At 37.3% G+C, this 17,941-nt stretch overlaps 1 protein-coding gene across 2 annotated transcripts in view; it reads left to right on the top strand.

Moving 5' to 3' along the window:
- The window catches only part of HIPK1 (homeodomain interacting protein kinase 1), a 50,844-nt gene that overhangs the window by 18,349 nt on the left and 14,554 nt on the right, over positions 1 to 17,941 (top strand). For both annotated transcript variants that reach the window (XM_027860354.1, XM_027860353.1), the window contains exons 3-8: positions 656 to 779; positions 10,612 to 10,731; positions 11,561 to 11,647; positions 12,256 to 12,440; positions 12,879 to 13,041; positions 13,871 to 14,096. In XM_027860354.1, coding sequence (XP_027716155.1) covers positions 656 to 779; positions 10,612 to 10,731; positions 11,561 to 11,647; positions 12,256 to 12,440; positions 12,879 to 13,041; positions 13,871 to 14,096 — 905 coding nt within the window. The remainder of the gene's footprint in view (positions 1 to 655; positions 780 to 10,611; positions 10,732 to 11,560; positions 11,648 to 12,255; positions 12,441 to 12,878; positions 13,042 to 13,870; positions 14,097 to 17,941) is intronic.

Raw genomic sequence — 17,941 nt, 5'->3', positions numbered from 1 at the left:
TAGATTTACTTTATACATGTACATTCATGCAAAACTTATTTCCATATTAGCCATGTATGCAAGGGACTTTCTAGATATTTTGAAAATTTTATCATTACTCCATGGAACTCCAGGCTTATTTACTTCCAGAACTTATTTCTTGATTATGCTCTTCTTCCAAGCACTTTGCTTCAGCAGTTTCTTAGAAATATTTTTCATATTGCAGGAGTTGTAGCTATATACGGAAGAGCACAAAGGTCTTCCAGAGGGTAACCTGGTGTAGTGGAGGGGGCCCAAGTTCATCCCTAGACACTTAATAGCTGTGTGACCCTGGGCAAGTCACTAGTCTCTTTGTGCCTCTGTTCCTTCATCTGAAAAATGTGGGGTTTGGATTCAGTGGCTTCCAGCTCTAAACCTATGGTCCTATGATAAATACTTTTGCTCTAGAATTAGCTTCATTTTAGTAACGCAGCAAAGAGAACCAATTTATTCACTTCATATTTTCATGAGAGGAAAAAGGTACAGAACCCTTTGGTTAATGTATCAGAGATAATTTTCAGTTTCATTAACAAAATGTGCTTCACTTTCTATACAAAAGCAGGACTCATTTGGCATTTTAGTTTAATGTGTTAATTGCTCATAATCCATCTTTTGGTCTGATGTTTTTGTTTTGTAGAGCTCCTGAAATCATTCTTGGACTGCCATTTTGTGAAGCTATTGATATGTGGTCCTTGGGCTGTGTGATAGCTGAGCTGTTCCTGGGGTGGCCTCTCTATCCTGGTGCTTCAGAATATGATCAGGTAAGAAGTGGATTTGGGACTCTTACTAGCTGTGTGACTCTGGGCAAGTCACTTAACCCCAGTTGCCTTTAAAAAAAAAGAATTGGATTTGGGCAGGAACAGGTCAGACAAGTGATTTCTAGTGGAGTGGTTAGATATTAGGGGAAAAGCAGTTGTGGTGAAAGTCCAATCCCAGTGAAAATTTGTGGATTTTAGAAAAAGAGTAGTGACATATTTTAATGCTTTCCCTCCAACTTCTGCTCCTTAAGACTGCAATATAATTCATGGCCTTTGATAGCAATTTTTAATGTTCGGCATTTCCAGAAAACGATGGAGGCAGCAATCCTGTGATATTCTACTTCTTTTCTCCCCCTTTGGAATGATTAGTCATGGATATATAGTTCCAGAGGCTTAGCTTCAGGGTACTATTTTGTCTTGTGAATTAAGACACAAAAGAAAGATATAGATGAAAAATGAGAATTTTCATTATGGAGTTCCATGAGCTTCACAGTGAAGTTTGAATGAACCTGAACTTTGTGAAAAGTTCAGAATAAAATACTCTTCAAACTGAAATGTTTTTACAGTGCCCCTGTGGAAGAGAATTTTTGAAGGAAATAATCTATGATGGAAACCATACTTGAGTGTTTTCTCATCTGTAAAAGTCCCTTTCCCTTTGCTGTGCTAACGTGTTATGAGTATGAGTCTGATGGTTAAGAGAGGAACCTGCAACAGTAGAAGAACTCTCCTGCAATATCCTCTGTTAGGCTGTTTTGAAAGTGGCCCTTGAGTTTGAGAAATTGGGGAGGGGTTGTAGCATTGGGTTATGGAAATTACTCTTAAATGATTGTGTCCTGACTGTCCCTCTTGTGAAATGGTTCTGTGGTACAGAGTGATTAAAAGAAAAAAGATGAGCTTATGTTTATTTCCTATTCATATGAGTTCAGTGATATTGTTGTGCATTGGAGGAAAGGTGACATCTACCTATTTCTAGAAGCTGACTTTTGGACCAGGGCTGTAAGTGAAGCCTAGGTTTCTTGTATTGTCAATGTTCCTATTTTGTACTGTGATTTGTGTAATTCCATTCAGTCCTTCTTGTGAAAGTTTGCACTGACGAGATTGGCCACAACTGTTTAACCAGCCTGTTAGCTAGATCCACCTCCTTCATATGTCAAGTACCAGTACCCTCTCTCCCAGTGAAAGATTGCTATCACACCTTTTCCTGGGAGGCAGAGCCTTGTGAAGAAGAAACTGAAAGTTTAGATGGGTGGTTTTGATGTTTATAGGGGGAAAAAAGATCTGATAGTTCTGAGAACCTTCTCATGGTTTGAGTATGGCGCTGGAGAGGGCAAGACGGCCTGGAGGTGGTGGATTTAGGAAGGTGGTTTTTCCAGGACTCAGTCATGAGAATGTTACAGTTGTGGGGAAGTATTAGAGGCCATGTGTTGGACCCAAGTACAATCGCATAGAAACATTGTTGCTGTCATTAACACCAAGTGTTTCTTTGTGATATCATCTTCTGCAGCTGTCTGAGAGCATCTCGTTAGTTGCGAAGAACAGACTGGTGTGGTTTCCTATTCTTTTATCACAAAGGACTATTTAAATTTTGAAGCAAACAGGACTGAATAATTATCATAGCTGACATGTATATAGTGCTTTCGATGTTTGATCTCATTTGATGACATTCATCTCCAGGCATTTTCATTGCCTGACCAACATGCCTCTGAAGCTTTATCCTGGCATCTCTGGCTTCCTTTAAGTCTCAGCTAAAGTTCAGCCTTTTGCAAGGAGGCTTTCCCAGTCTACCGTAACCCGAGCGAGCACCTGCCTTCAGAGATTGCCTCCAGTTTATCCCGCATATAGCTTGTTTGCACAAAGCTGTTTGCATGTTGTCTCTCTCATCAGACTGGGAGGGTCTTGGGAACTGTGGCTTTATTTTGCCTTTCTTTGTACTCTCAGTGCTTAGCACACAGTGCCTGGCACATAGAAGGTACCTAACAAATGCTTGTTGACTTGTCTTGGTCCGCAACAACTCCGTGGGACTAGATATCAGTGTTAACCCCATCTTATAGATGAAGAACTGAGTCCCAGAAAGGTTAAAGGACTTGCCCAGGGCTGTATTGCTAGTAAGTATCTGAGCCCAAGTATTAAGTCATAAGTATTTGAACCCAAGTGTTCCTAACTCCAAGTCAAGCCCTCTGTTCACACTAAGCCATGGAGCTTTTCCCATGTCTTGTAGGGTATTTTATTTGAATAGTTTTCAAAATTATGTAGCATCATTCCAGTTTTGAAGAACGTGCCGCTGATGTCTAAAATTGGCCTTTGGTTTTACTGCCTTTGTGTTCATAATTTTTATTTATTTTTTTTCAGATATTTTTATAATTTAATAGTATAGTTGGAGGCAGAAGAGTTCTTTTTTTTTGAAGAGAATAGCATATTACTGTTTTGGAGCTTAAACAAAATTTATACTTCACATGGAAACCAATCAAGTATTTATTTCTCATCTTTGAGCTCAGGATTGTTTTTGGGGCATGGGGGTAGGGGTGGAGAGGAGAGGCAAAGAAGGAAAAACCTGGTCTCTGTCCTGAAGGTGCTTGTGCTGTAACTGAATTTAGAGGGTGATGATAGCATCTGTGGAGTTGCATGTATTGGTGTAGTGGCAAAAGCATTGGATTTTGCAGTTTTCAGACATGAGTTTGAATCCTAGCTCTGCTACTTGTTAGTTGTGGGAAGTAATGTGGGGCAAGTCCCTTCACCTCTCTCAAACTCATTTTCCTGTCTGTAAAATGGTGATGGAAGAGGAGCTGGAGGTTAGACTGAATGATTTCGAAGCTCCCTCTCGTTTTTTAGATTGATCCTTTTGCTGTAGAAGCAATTAGCAAACATTGTATAAACAAGAATTCAGTTGAGTGATACAGATGAGAGCAATTCAGAGAAAGGGGAGAAACTTTAGTGAGAGCTCGGAGTTATTAGAGGAGACTTCATGAAGAAAATAGGTCTTGAGGAAAGCCAAGGTTTCCCTGCCTTCAGATACAAGTATCAAAGCTAACCTGGAGGGTCATGAAAAGCTCTTCTATGGGATTCTTCATAGTTCACTACTGAGGGTTTTTTCTTCAAGTTTTTTAAACTTCTATCAAAAGAAAGTTCATAGATGGCAAAGAGAAGCCAGTAAGTTTCCTGAGCTCTCCCCAGTTTCCCTCAGAAACATTAAGTCAAGCCTCTAAAGGGATTCTGGAGTGACAGAACCCACAATAGAGTGAAACAATAGAGATAGAGTGAAACAATTTTTCTAGCTTAAGATAACTTAGAAGGACTTCAGGAAAGGTCTGCCTCACTTGGGTAAAAGGGGACCTCAGCCCAGCGCAGTGTACAGGCAAGCCAGTGGGAGTCTCTTAGCCAACAGCATACATCAATAACTGAGGCGCCTCGATCCTAGCTTAGCAGACCAGCTGTGAAGTCTCCAGCCCCAGTGCAGAAGGCAAATTGCCAGCCCCAGAACCTTGGCAGAAAAAGCAGGACTAGGCCAGGTCACCCCAATGCAATGGGCAAGCCACAAGCACCTGGGGCTCTGGCATGGAAAGCCAGTGACCAGGCCCCTGGCCCCCAGAACAAGAAGCTTGGGAGAGTTCCCCCTGTGCCCCAGAAGCAGAGTTCAACTTTTAAAAATGAGCAACAAACCCAAAAAAGAGTCCTGACCATAGAAAGCTACTGTGAAGATAGGGAAGATAAAAACACAAACTCAGAAGAGGACAACAATGGCAAAATGCCTAGATGTGAAGACTGAAAGGGGAATATGAATTGGTCTCAAGCCCCCAAAGTCCTCTTGGAAGAACTCAAAAAGGATTTTAAAAATCACGTAAGAGAGGTAGAAGAAAAATGGGGAAAAGAAATGAGAGTTATGCAGGAGAATTATGAAAAAAAGAGTCAATAACTTGGAAAAGGAAGCACAAAAATTGACTAAAGAAAACAACTCCTTTAAAAGTAGAATTGGCCAAATGGAAAATGAGGTACGAAAGCTAACTGAAGAAAATAATTCCTTAAAAATTAGAATTGGGCAAGTGGGAGCTAATGACTCTATTGAGACATCAAGAATCAGTCAAACAAAATCAAAAGAATGAAAAAATAGAAGAAAATGTAAAATACCTCATTGGAAAAATAACTGACCTGGAAAATAGAGCCAGGAGAGGTAATTTAAGAATTATTGGACTGCTTGAAAGACATGATCAAAAAAAGAGCCTGGACAGCATCTTTCAAGAAATTATCAAGGGAAACTGCCCTGATATCCTAGAACCAGAAAGTAAAATAGTCATTGAAAGAATCCACTGACCACCTCCTTAAAGAGATCCCAAAATGAAAACTCCAAGGAATATTGTAGCCAAATTCCAGAATTATCAGATCAAGGAGAAAATACTGCAAGCAGCCAGAAAGAAACAATTGAAATATCAAGGAGTTACAGTCAGAATTACATAGCACTTAGCAGTTTCTATATTAAAGGATCAGGGGGCTTGGAATAGGATATTCTAGAAGGCAGAGGAGCTTAGATTATAACCAAGAATCAGCTACCCAGCAAAATTGAGCATAATCTTTCAGGGGAAAAGATGGACAGTCAGTGAAATAGGGACTTTCAAACTTTGCTGATGAAAAGACTAGAGCTGAACAGAAAATTTGATCTTCAAATACAAAACTCAAGAGACACATGAAAAGGTAAACAGGAAAGAAAGAAAAAAAAAACCCCATGTTATTCAATAAGATTAAACTGTTTACATCCCTACACGGGAAGATGATACTTGTAACTCTTGAGAACTGTATCTCTATTAGAGCAGTTAGAAGGAGTATATATAGAAAGAGGGTGTGGGTATAAGTTGGCTTTGATGTGATGATATAAAAAAAAATTAAGGTGTAAAAAGAAAAGGATTGTATTGGGAGAAGAGAAAAGGGGGAGGCAGAATAGAGTAAATTACATCACATGAAGAGGTGCAAAAGACCTTTTACAGTAAGGAAAGAAAGGGGGTGGTGAGCATTGTTTGAACCTTATTCTCATCTGTTTTAGCACAAAGAGGGAATAACATACACACTCAGTTTGGTATAGAAATTTATCTTACCCCATAGAGAAGTAGGAGGGGAAAGGGGAAAGAAAAGGGAAAGGGGGTGCTGATAGAAGGGAGGGCAGATTGAGGGAGGCGGTGGTCAGAAGCGAAACACTGGTGAGGAGAGACAGGATGAAAGGAGAGAGAAAAATATAAAGAGGGGAAAATAGGATAGAGGGAAATACATAGTTAGTAATCATAACTGAGATCGTGAATGGGATGAACTCTGCCATAAAACAAAAGTGGATAGCAAGTGGATTAAAAACCAGAATCCTGTAATATGTTGTTTACAAGAAACACATCTGAAGCAAAGAGATACACAAAGAGTAAAGGTAAAAGGCTGGAGCAGAATATATTATGCTTCAGCTGAAGTGAAAAAAGCAGAGGTAGCAATCCTGATCCTCAGACAAAGCAAAAGCAAAAATAGATCTAATTAAAAGAGATAAGAAAGGAAACTACATCTTGCTAAAAGGTGGTGTAATGAAGTAATATCAATACTAAACACATGCACCAAGTGGTATAGCATACAAATTTTTAGAGGAGAAGTGGGGTACAGTAAGAAATAGCAAAACTGTACTAGTGGGGGACCTCAGTCTCTCCCTCTCAGAACTAGATAAATCTAACCACAAAATAAACAAGAAATAACTTAAGGAGGTGAGTAGAATTTGGAAAAGTTAGATATGATAGACCTCTGGAGAAAATTGAGTGGGGAAAGAAAGGAATATACTTTTTTCTCCTTGGTACGTGGCACCTACACACAAATTGACCATGTGTTAGGGCATAAAACCCTCACAATCAAATGCAGAAAGGCAAAATATTAAATGCATCCTTTCCAGATCATTATGCAATAAAAATTACATGTAATAAAGAGCCATGAAAAAAAGATTAAAAATTTTTTTTTTTTGTTTTTGCTTTTTGGTGGGACATTCGGGGTTAAGTGACTTGCCCACCGTCACACAGCTAGTAAGTGTCAAGTGTGTGAGGCCAGATTTGAACTCGAGTCCTCCTGACTCCAAGGCCAGAGCTCTATCCACTGCGCCACCTAGCTGCCCCAAAAGAGTAAAAATTAATTAGAAACAAAATAATCTAATCCTGAACAATGAGTGGGTCAAACAACAAATCATGAAAACATTAACTTCATCAAAGAGAATGATAGTAATGAGACAACATAACAAAACTCATGAGATATAGCCAAAGCAGTTCTTAGGGGAAATTTTATATGTCTAAATGATTACATCAATAAAATATAGAAAGAGATCAATGCAACTAAAAAAGCTAGGAAGAAACAAAAACCTTCAAATACCAAATTAGAAATTCTGAAAATCAAAGGAGAGATTAATAAAATTGAAAGTAAGAAAACTATTGAACTAATAAATAAAACCAAGAGCTAGTTTTTTGAAAAACCCGATAAAATAGTTAAATATTTGGTTAATTTGATTAAAAAAAAAAAAGAAAACCAAATTGTCAGTATCAAAAAATGAAAAGGGTGAATTCACCACTAGTGAAGAGGAAATGAAAGCAATAATTAGGAGCTATTTTGCCCAACTGTATGCCAATAAATTTGACAATCTAAATGGAATGGATGAATATTTACAATAATTAAATTGCTGAGATTAACAAAAGAAGAAATAAAATACTTAATCCCATTTTAGAAAAAGAAATTGAACAAGCCATCAGCGAATTCCCTAAGAAAAAATTTCTAGGGCGAGATGCATTTAAGTGAATCTCCCTCACATTTAAAGAACAATTAATTCCAATACTATATAAACTGTTTGGAAAAATAGGTGGAGTACTGCCAAATTCCTTTTATGACACAAATGTGGTGCTGATACTTAAACCAGGAAGAACCAAAACAGAGAAAGAAAATTATAGACCAATTTCCCTAATGAGTATTGATGCAAAAATTTTAAATAAAACATTAGCAAAGAGATTACAGCAATTTATCATCAGGACAATACAGTATGACCAGGTGGGATTTATACTATGAATTCAGGGCTGGTTCAATTTTAGGAAAACTATCAGCATAATTGACCATACCAATAACAAAACTAACAGAAATCATATGATTATCTCAATAGGTGCAGAAAAAGCTTTTGACAAAATATAGCACCCATTCCTATTAAAAACACTAGAGAGCATAGGAATAAATGGAGTTTTCCTTAAAATGATAAGCAGTGTATCTAAAACTATCAGCAAGCATTTTATGTACTAGGGATAAGCTAGAAGCTTATCTGTTAAGATCGGGGGTGAAACAAGGATGTCTAATTATCACCACTATTATTCAGTATTGTATTAGAAATGTTAGCTTTAGCAATAATAGAAGAAAAAGAAATTGAAGAAATTAGAATAGGCCACAAGGAAACAAAACTATTCACTTTTTGCAGATGATATAATGATATATTTAGAGAATTCTAGAGAATCAACTGAAAAGCTTCTTGAAACAATCAGCAACTTTAGCAGAGTTGCACGATATAAAATAAACACAAATCATCAGCATTTCTATATTACCAACAAAGCCCAGCAGTAAGAGATAGAGAAATTCTATCTAAAATACCTGTAGACAACATAAAATACTTGGGAATCTACCTGCCAAAACAAACCCAGGAACTATATGAACACAATTACAAAACACTTTTCACACAAATAAAGTAAGATCTAAACAATTGAAAAATATCAATTGCTCATGGGTAGGCTGAGTACCTTACCAAACTACCAAAAACTTATTTTGTGGAGCTAGAAGAAATATCAAAATTTATCTAGAAGAACAAAGGTCAGAATATCAAGGGAATTAATGAAAAATAAAATGCAAAGGAAGGTGGCCTAGCCATGCCAGATCTAAAACTAGAAAGTGGCAATCATTGAAACTATTTGGTACTGGCTAAGAAATAGAGTGGTGGATCAGTGGAATAGGTTAGGTACACAGGACACAGTAATCAGTGAATATAGTAATCTAATAGTTTGATGAACTCAAAGACTTCAGCTTCTGGGATAAGAACTCACTATTTCACAAAAACTGCTGGGAAAACTGGAAAATAGTATGGTAGAAACTAGGCATAGACCAACATTTCACACCCTATACCAAGATAAGATTGAAATGGGTACATAATTTACACATAAAGGGTGATACTATAAGCAACTTAGGAGAGCAAGGAATAGTTTACCTGTCAGAGCTATAGAGAAGAGTTTATGACCGAACAGGAGATAGAGAACATTATGAAATGCAAAATGGATAATTTTGATTGCATTAAATAAAAAGGTTTTGCACAACAAAACCAATGCAACCAAGATTAAAAGGAAAGCAGAAAGCTGAGAAACAATTTTTACAGCCAATATCTGATAAAGGCCTCATTTCTCAAATATATAGAGAACTGAGTCATTTATAGGAATACAAGTCATTCCTCAATTGATAAATGGTCAGAGGATATGAACACGCAATTTTTAGATGAAGAAATTGAAACTATCTATAATCATATGAAAAAATGCTCTAAATCACTATTGATTAGAGAAATGCAAATCAAAGCAACTCTGAGGTACCACCTCACATCTATCAGATGATTGGCTAATATGACAGAAAAGGAAAATGATAAATGTTGGAGATGTGGGAAAATTGGAACACTTGTGCATTGTTGGTGGAGTTGTGGACTGGAGAGCCCGGGGGAACTATGCCCAAAGAGAGTCCACAACTGGAGAGCCCGGGGGAACTATGCCCAAAGGGCTCTAAAACTGTGCATACCCTTTGATCTAGCAATACCACTACTAGGTCTGTCTCCCAAAGAGAGCATAGACAAAGGAAAAGAACCCACATGTACAAAAATATTTATAGCAGCTCTTTTGGTGGTGGCAAAGAATTGGAAATTGAGAGGATGCCCATCAATTGGGGAATGACTGAACAAGTTGTGGTATATGAATGTAATGGAATACTATTGTTCCATAAGAAATGATGAGCAGGTAGACTTCAGAAAAACCTGGAAAGACTGGTATGGACTGATGCTGAGTGAAGTGAGCAGAGCCAAGAGACCATTATATGCAGTAACAACCACATTATGTGATGATCAGCTATAATAGACTTAGCTCTTCTCGGCAATATAATGATCCAAAAGACTCATGGTGGAAAATGCTATCCACATCCAGAGAAAGAACATGGAGTCTGAATGCAGATTGAAGCATACTATTTTCACTCTTTTTTTGCTTTTTGTTTTTTTCTTTCTCATGGTTTTTCCCTTTTGTTCTGATTCTTATTTCATACTATTAATATGGAAATATGTTTAACATGATTGTACATGTATAATCTATATCTGATTGCTGTCTTGGTGAGGGAAGGGAGGAAGGGAGAAAAATTTGGAACTCAAAATCATACAAAAATGAATATTGACTGTAAGTGAAAAAAAGGGAGTTCATAAAACTTCATAAATAGACTATGTTCAAGATTGCTAGGTCCCATGTCTTTTCAGATAATTAACAGGTGCAGTAACAAGGAAATGCTAAATAAACATTTAGGAATTACAAGGATGATGATGCTTGTGTGTGAGTTGATATGTATATGTAAATCTCAGTTTTTGTGTATTTAAAAATTGAACAGGATTTGTTTACAATACCTTTCCCTTTTCTCATCAATTTGTTAGCAATTTAGGGTTTTAATGTGAACTTTCTCTCTCTCTCTCTCTCTCTCTCTCTCAATCTACATATATATATATATATATATAATTTTTTTTTTGCCTGAAACATTCTCCTCAGTGTTTTGATGGTTTTTTTTTTTTTAATGTTTTCAGATTCGTTACATTTCACAAACACAAGGTCTGCCAGCAGAATATCTTTTGAGTGCAGGAACAAAAACAAGCAGGTTTTTCAACAGAGATCCTAATTTGGGTTACCCCCTGTGGAGACTAAAGGTCTGTTTTTTATTTTCTTTCACTAAATCCTAAGAATTCATTATTTTAGCATAAAATCCTTGTGCAAGTTAAAATGAACATAAGTGTTTGATAACTGCTTTTTAAAAGTGATTTTATATTATGTCCATTTGGCCATAGCCCATTGGTAAAGATTTATTTTAAAATGTCAGATATTTGAAGTTATTTTGCTTGTTTAGGATCAGTAGTTGTGAAAGACTTAGGTGATATGAAGAACTAAAATAATTTATGTAATGACCATCTATCAGGGAATGTTTATTCTGCTTGTCAAAAACTCAACGTATTTTTCTGGTAGTACTAAGCATTGAGGCCTTATGTGTTTCCTCAAAGTAAATCTCCGCCTTTTTTTTCTTGGGCCTACCTCTCTCTCTCTCTCTCTCTCTCTCTCTCTCTCTCTCTCTCTTTCTCTCTCTTTCTCTTGATCTCTCCTTGAAGTGATTTGATTAACCCCTGGTGCTTTGCCTTCTTGGCTTACTAGATACCAAACACCTTTAGTTTCTACCATTGGTGTTGTCTCATAAATTATATTCAAGCAGCCTGCAGAAAAGACTGGATGTTGTCATCTGCCAGGAACTGTGTTATGCCACCGGGTTGTGTGCTTGTGGTTTTTGTTTTTTTTTAAAACCATCTCTATAAGGATAGCTAGATACTGAGTTCACTTCTCTGTTTGTGTATTGCACATTTTTGTTTGTTGTCTGTAATTGGCAGGGTGGCCACACTTATTTCTTTGCTTTCTGACCTTTATTTAAAACAAAATGTGAACATTGCAACCAGATGGATTTTATCCCCCTCTACAAATCATGTTTTACAGACACCAGAGGAACATGAATTAGAAACAGGAATAAAATCAAAAGAAGCCCGGAAGTACATATTCAACTGTTTAGATGACATGGCCCAGGTGAGTTATTGTGCAGGTCTCATTAAATGTTGCCTTTCTAAATAAATAGACCTAAAGAAGAAATGACTGTATTATTTAAGCAGCATGATATATACTCATTGCTTGCAGAAAGAAATTTGCATATGAATTCAAATATGTGATTAAAGGGCATTTAAATCTTGCCAAAAGATTAGAAATATTTAGAAATACTTGTTTCTCAATCATTTCCAATTATCTGTTCTAGTTGGGCTCAGATATTTTGTGAAATGTGTTTAGGAGCAGGTTTCTTCTGCATTCTGATTCTTCTAAACAATAAAGTAAGTTTTGGAGATCTGGAATGCTTATTTGTGTGTCTTTAAATTTTGTGAAAAATAGAGTGAAAAAACACTTTATGTTTTTAAACATTTAGAATTTCTTGGCTGTTTGACAAATTTGGGGTAGGTTTTTGTTCACACAAAGTAAGGAGACCTTCTTTTAGTTTGGATACTTAGGGAATCCATTAGTAAAAGAAATTTTTCCAATATTCCTCCATTGGGGAATCCATATTTTGGGGAAAAAGCAAGTGACTGATGTCTGTAATTAGTGTTTTATGTAATTGAAAATGACATTTCCAAATTTTTCTTGGAAAGGTGAATATGTCTACAGACTTAGAGGGAACTGATATGTTGGCAGAAAAGGCGGATCGAAGAGAGTACATTGATTTGTTAAAAAAGATGTTGACAATTGATGCAGATAAGAGAATTACTCCACTGAAAACCCTCAACCACCCATTTGTGACAATGACTCATCTTTTGGATTTCCCACACAGCAATCAGTGAGTTTGGGGTAATCTTGGCATTGGGGAATTTTAGCCATAGTTTTCAGTTTGTGTTAAAATTTGTACTGCCTACTTCATTCCCTTCTAATAGTTAAAGAAAACTCTTGACTTGAGTACCACTTTAGTTCTTATATATTTGTATCTTTGGTGTATTTTTTCTTTTAATTTCCAAATCATGAGGTTTGGATCTTTGGTGTATTTTTTCTTTTAATTTACAAATTATGAGGTTACAGTTCAGGTGCTGATTTTTCTTTGTTTTTAATCAAGAAATGTCTTTTTAAAGGTATATTAAGCCCCTTTATACCCACACAATGATAAAAAAAAAATAAATAAAAAACACATTCTTTGTATTAATACCGAGGAGTGAGCATTGTGTGTTTGCATGATATGTTGTTTTTCCGGATGAGTCCTGAATCTTCAATCTTTGTGTTGCAGTGTTAAGTCATGCTTTCAGAATATGGAGATCTGCAAAAGGAGGGGTCATATGTATGATACGGTGAAACAGATCAAGAGCCCATTCACCACTCATGTTGCCCCCAACACAAGCACAAATCTAACTATGACCTTTAGCAACCAGCTCAATACCGGGCACAATCAGGTATGCCAGGAGCTGGACAAAATCATTTTGGAAACGTAAAGCAAAGTGGGACGAAATGAAGGTGGTCGGATGTAGCAGCAGGGGTAGGTAGAGTAGTCTTGTTGATGAAGCTTTGTTATGGCATCAGGAATTAATTCTCCATTGTGGTGGTACCATGATTGTATCAAAAGTAAAGCACCTACTCAAAAAGAGAATTACACAGATCTGATCCCTGCCCTGTGAGAGCTTTCAGTTTACAAAAAGATCAAGAAAATGGAACCAAACTCTTGAACTTTTTGCTGACTGTTAGTTGTAGTCCTGGGCCTTAGGCTCATGGCTGTTAGTATGACTTGTTAGGATAACCTCACTTTGAGCTGATCATATTGAGTTTCTACTAGTTAACTTTAACAGTTTATAATTTTAATTTGTTATTCAAAGAAAACAATCGTGTTTAAGTCTGGGCTTTTGAAAGCCTAGGTTTAATGTTTAAATTGGACTCATTTTTAAAAGTAAAAGGTTGATTGAAGATTTTTGTGTGTGATAGTGGGGTTTAGATGAAACGGAGCATTGTGGCATTTCAAATCCTGCCCCTTTTTACATGGAATGATGCTGGGACAGCCACTTTTGATTGGTTTGGGAACCAAAGAAGAGGTATATATTTTAAGGGGGAATGACCATTTAACTACATTTTTGAGACTGAGAATTTGTCTTAAGGCAAAAGGTTATTCAAAGACAATCATTATCCTAGTTCTGTAGTTTCAAAATTTTAGCTGTTGGATAAATGTTGTGTGTGGATGTAGTGCCCTCTGGCCCATCCTCCATTGTACAGTTCTTCTCTTTGTGTTTTTAGGCCAGTGTTTTAGCATCCAGTTCCACTGCAGCAGCTGCCACTCTCTCTCTGGCTAATTCGGATGTCTCCCTGCTAAACTACCAGTCTGCTCTGTACCCATCGTCGGCAGCACCTGTTGCAGGAGTTGCCCAGCAGAGTGTTTCCTTGCAGCCTGGAACTACTCAGATTTGCACTCAGACAGATCCATTCCAGCAGACATTCATCGTGTGTCCACCTGCTTTTCAAAGTATGTGGGGAAAAAACCCTGTCTCACTCGATTGGGACTCTGCCGTGCCTACTTCAGGCAACTTATTGCACTTTGTATTTGTGTTAGTCCTTCCCTCTAGAAGCTTAGTTATTCTCGATTCTTACAGTCAGAGTGATTAGAGATCAGGTCATGGCACCAGTCAGTCTTGTTCCCTGCTGTTTCCTCCTCCCTTCCTACTGGTCAGATGCTCCTCCTCTTACATTCAAGGTCTGATGGTGCTTTGGATCTAGAACACATCCTCAAGAAGTTGACTGTAAATGGAATTATATATTAAATTTCATTTTTATTACAAAATTGTAAAAAGTACTGAAACATAATAAAATCCAACTTAAAATAGATGTTTAGAGCTGGAAGTTACCTTAGACACATTTTGTCTAGCCTCCTCATTTTAAAGATGAGGAAACTGAGGCAGGGTTGAGAAAAAACATGTTTAGATAAAAAAAATTAGAATTATCTGATAAAATGTTAATCACAGTATTTAAATTACAAAATAAAAGCATTCTGTAAGGAAAATACCCAAAGCCTTGCCACATGCAGAGGTGGAACAAGAGAAGGCGTTAGGATTTTCTTACTTTGTGAATCGTTTTTCTGCTTCTGGCTGCATTATTAACAGAAGAGTAAGGCAGCTGGCAAGGGGGAAGCTTTGTCTGAGGGTGTCTCAAAAAAGCATTTTTGTTTCTCCTCTATTCCTCCTCTTCCGTGATTGTATTATAATCTTGAGGAAAAGCCCCTTAACTCTTCCCTGTCTGGCTCTTCTTTCTATAAGGAGGGAAAACAAATGTTTAGTGGTCTGACAAGTCTTTTTTAAACAAACCTTCTGAACACGATCCCTGGTTCCTCAGTAGAGGGATGCTGGGGCTAGATCTCCAAGGCAGCAGACCAGAATTTAGAGTACTTTCAGATGCTTCCTAGCCCTTTAAAAGCAAGGTTGACTGTTGCCTTATATTGGTTGCTGATTGACCGTCACTCTTTTGTTTGTCTGGTTTCTGACAGTCAGAGGAAGTGGGAAGGAAGGAAGGAAGGGCTAGGTGGGACAGATTACTGGAATGGCAGGAGAGCAATAGCCATGTATACCACTGAGAAGCCTGAGGAAGAGCTGAGGAGCAGATTTGAATTTCCATAAATGCAAATCTAACCTAATCTATTCTAATTTCCCAGATGTATAAGGTTTATACCAGAAAAATACCCTATGTATTGGGTTGTAATGCCTAATGAAAGTAATTGGGTATTGAATAATACCTGTACTGGCCTTGCTGGACTGCTTCCTTTCCTTCCTACCCGACCATCCCACCTCTCTATCTCCACATCTTAAACTTTGCTTCTCAGACAGTTTTCACACCTGTGGCCCCATGAATTGGCTGTTGCTTCTCAGTTGGAGCTTTTGAGGGTATAGGGGAGCTTGAGGGAAAAATAACTTCTGAAGACTCAGGAAAAAGTCTTGTTTTGGTCTTATTAAATGTCTGAGCTGTGGTGGATGGAGCTTGAGAAACAATTGTTCTGTATCAGAGGCTTCTTACATCTAAGCTCAGGGGGTGTATATGGAGCATAAACCCCTGGACAAACTCTTCTCCTGTCCTTGTGATTATTCTGGTGTCTAGAACTAGATAAGAAAGGAAGTGGAAAACCGAAAATGGAGAAGTATAGGTATACAGTATAGCCCCTTATAAGGGAGTATAAAAGCAGGTGTTTGAAGAGTTGTCTGGTGAGAGGTCAGCTTAAGCAGTCATACCTGCATGTTTGGTGCTTGCAGTCTCCTGTAGGAGACAGTGTCAAAAATGAAAGTAATTCATTCACATGAAGGTAACTCATGGTCTTTTTTGAGCTTAAGATTGACTATTTTTGTACTGCTATATCTCAATATTCTTATCTTGTAATTTCATATTGATTTCTAATATTTAATCATTGTACTTGATTGGTGTCCAACTTGCAACTTACATGCAGTTGGGAACTCTGAATAAGTTAACTTAGAACCAGGGTCCTTTCTAGTGACCACAGTCAGATTTAGAAGCCCATGACTTTTAGGGTACTGTTTTCTGCACTATTGAGATTGGACAGATAGATGTGGCTTTTGTTCAAAGGTGACTATCAAAATCTCACAGTTTTATTTTAGAGCATTACCCTGGAAGTGACAACTGAGCTAGAGCTTCTTCAATGAATTTTTCTTTCTGAAATTTTATATCCCTAGTGTCAGCAATTTAGAGGAAGCTGCCACATTAATCTAGATTTGCAGGTAGCCATATGCTTGAGGCATACGGACGAGAAGATTGTTTAATTGCCTGGTGAGGTTGTGCAACCCAAGAAGGGAGGAGGGTTGGCACTTTTTTTATTCTAATCTTAGATTGTATTAAAGTTATTTCTGAGAAGATCATTTTAATCCCATCTTATTTTCTTTAGTTTGTTTTAGACAGTTTTGGATTGGCCTCTCCCTTTAGTTTAACATATTAGGGTGTAGCTGAAGTGGAAAATTTTGGTAGACCAATTTGCTGCAGACAGCAAAGACTGTTAAGTTTGGGGATTGTTCTTCTCTCATACCAGCGTAGCAATAGTAGGAGAGTTTGGGAGATGTTGATAACTTAGAAAATGTCACTGGAGGAGTCCTCTGATTGGAATGGCTCACGTTCTGATCAAAGAAAACTGGGAGGCTCGAGTGGAGGAAAATGATGATTACCTGTAGACAAAGCTGACATTCTCTTCGTTTTGATTTTATCATTTGGTTGGTTGTTGGTAAGTTAGAGGGATGTTTTCCTGATAATTTTTTGCTCTTCTTCTTAATTCTAATAAAAAAGGAAAACTCTCTAGAGTCTTTTCCCTTTTTCTCATCTTCCCTTCTCCCCAGGTGAAATATTTTCATTTGTAGGAAAGGTCCGTGAAGTCTTGATGTGACCACAGGCCTTTCCTAGAAACCTTGGTTAAAATGGTTTTGCTGCTATGGCTTTGGGAAGCAAGGAAAGCCGCCTTTTCTTCGTAGCAACGTGATACCTACAAGAGAGGTTGGGCATGCTTGTTAGACAAGCTGTTGTTGATAAAGCTTTTGCAGCAGTGACTCAAAGGCATCTGGTTAAATTTCTAAAATAAATAGAAAAAAAAAATCTTAAACAGAACTAACTTTATTGTGTTTCTAATAAGTTCAAGTATTAGTCCCTTGAATTTTGGTACTGATATTTTTAAAAGAAAATGAGTCATTTCTGAACTAGGATTTTGTTGTTGTTGTTGTTGTTGGAATAAGAGGGAAGACCCCCTTCAAAGCCTAGAAGTTGAATCTTAGGTGAATATGCTTTCTGTTGTTTTGAATAGTGCCATCTTAGCTGCTAAGCCAAGAGAACTGCAGCATCTTTATATTCCTGTAAATGTAAAACACATTTATAAAGAACATAAACATATTTATGTTGTTGCTTTACATTGAAATCATGTTTAAACAAAATGGTCCCATTTTGAAAAAGAAGTTTAAATTTTTACCTTGATGGACCAAAATGGATGTGAGAAGATAGAGATATGAATAAGAAACATTTATTAGAACTAATTATCCTTAGATCACAATTGTATGGTTAGGTCATATAATTTGCAGAGTAATTTTTAGTCTGTACTGATAGGGAGAGGATGGAGAAATGAGTTCAGTGATACTTCTTATGTCATGAAGAAGTATCATTCTATTTTTTATTAGAGGAGGACCTAGAGCTCACTGAAACCAGGTGATCCTTGAGCAAACCTCTTCCAGCAATCGGTTCTGGAGAGAGCCATTTTTTTTCCTTGACTCCTAAAAATTTGGTCCTTTCTCAAAGTCCTTTGCTTCAAGTGGCAGGGGCTAGGGCTTGAGGGGACAGCAT

This window comes from Vombatus ursinus, unplaced genomic scaffold (assembly GCF_900497805.2).
Source record: "Vombatus ursinus unplaced genomic scaffold, bare-nosed wombat genome assembly UNPS02014179.1, whole genome shotgun sequence".
Lineage (NCBI taxonomy): Eukaryota > Metazoa > Chordata > Mammalia > Diprotodontia > Vombatidae > Vombatus > Vombatus ursinus.
The sequence above is the reverse complement of the archived record's forward strand: the minus strand, read 5'-3'. Positions and strand labels throughout refer to the sequence as shown.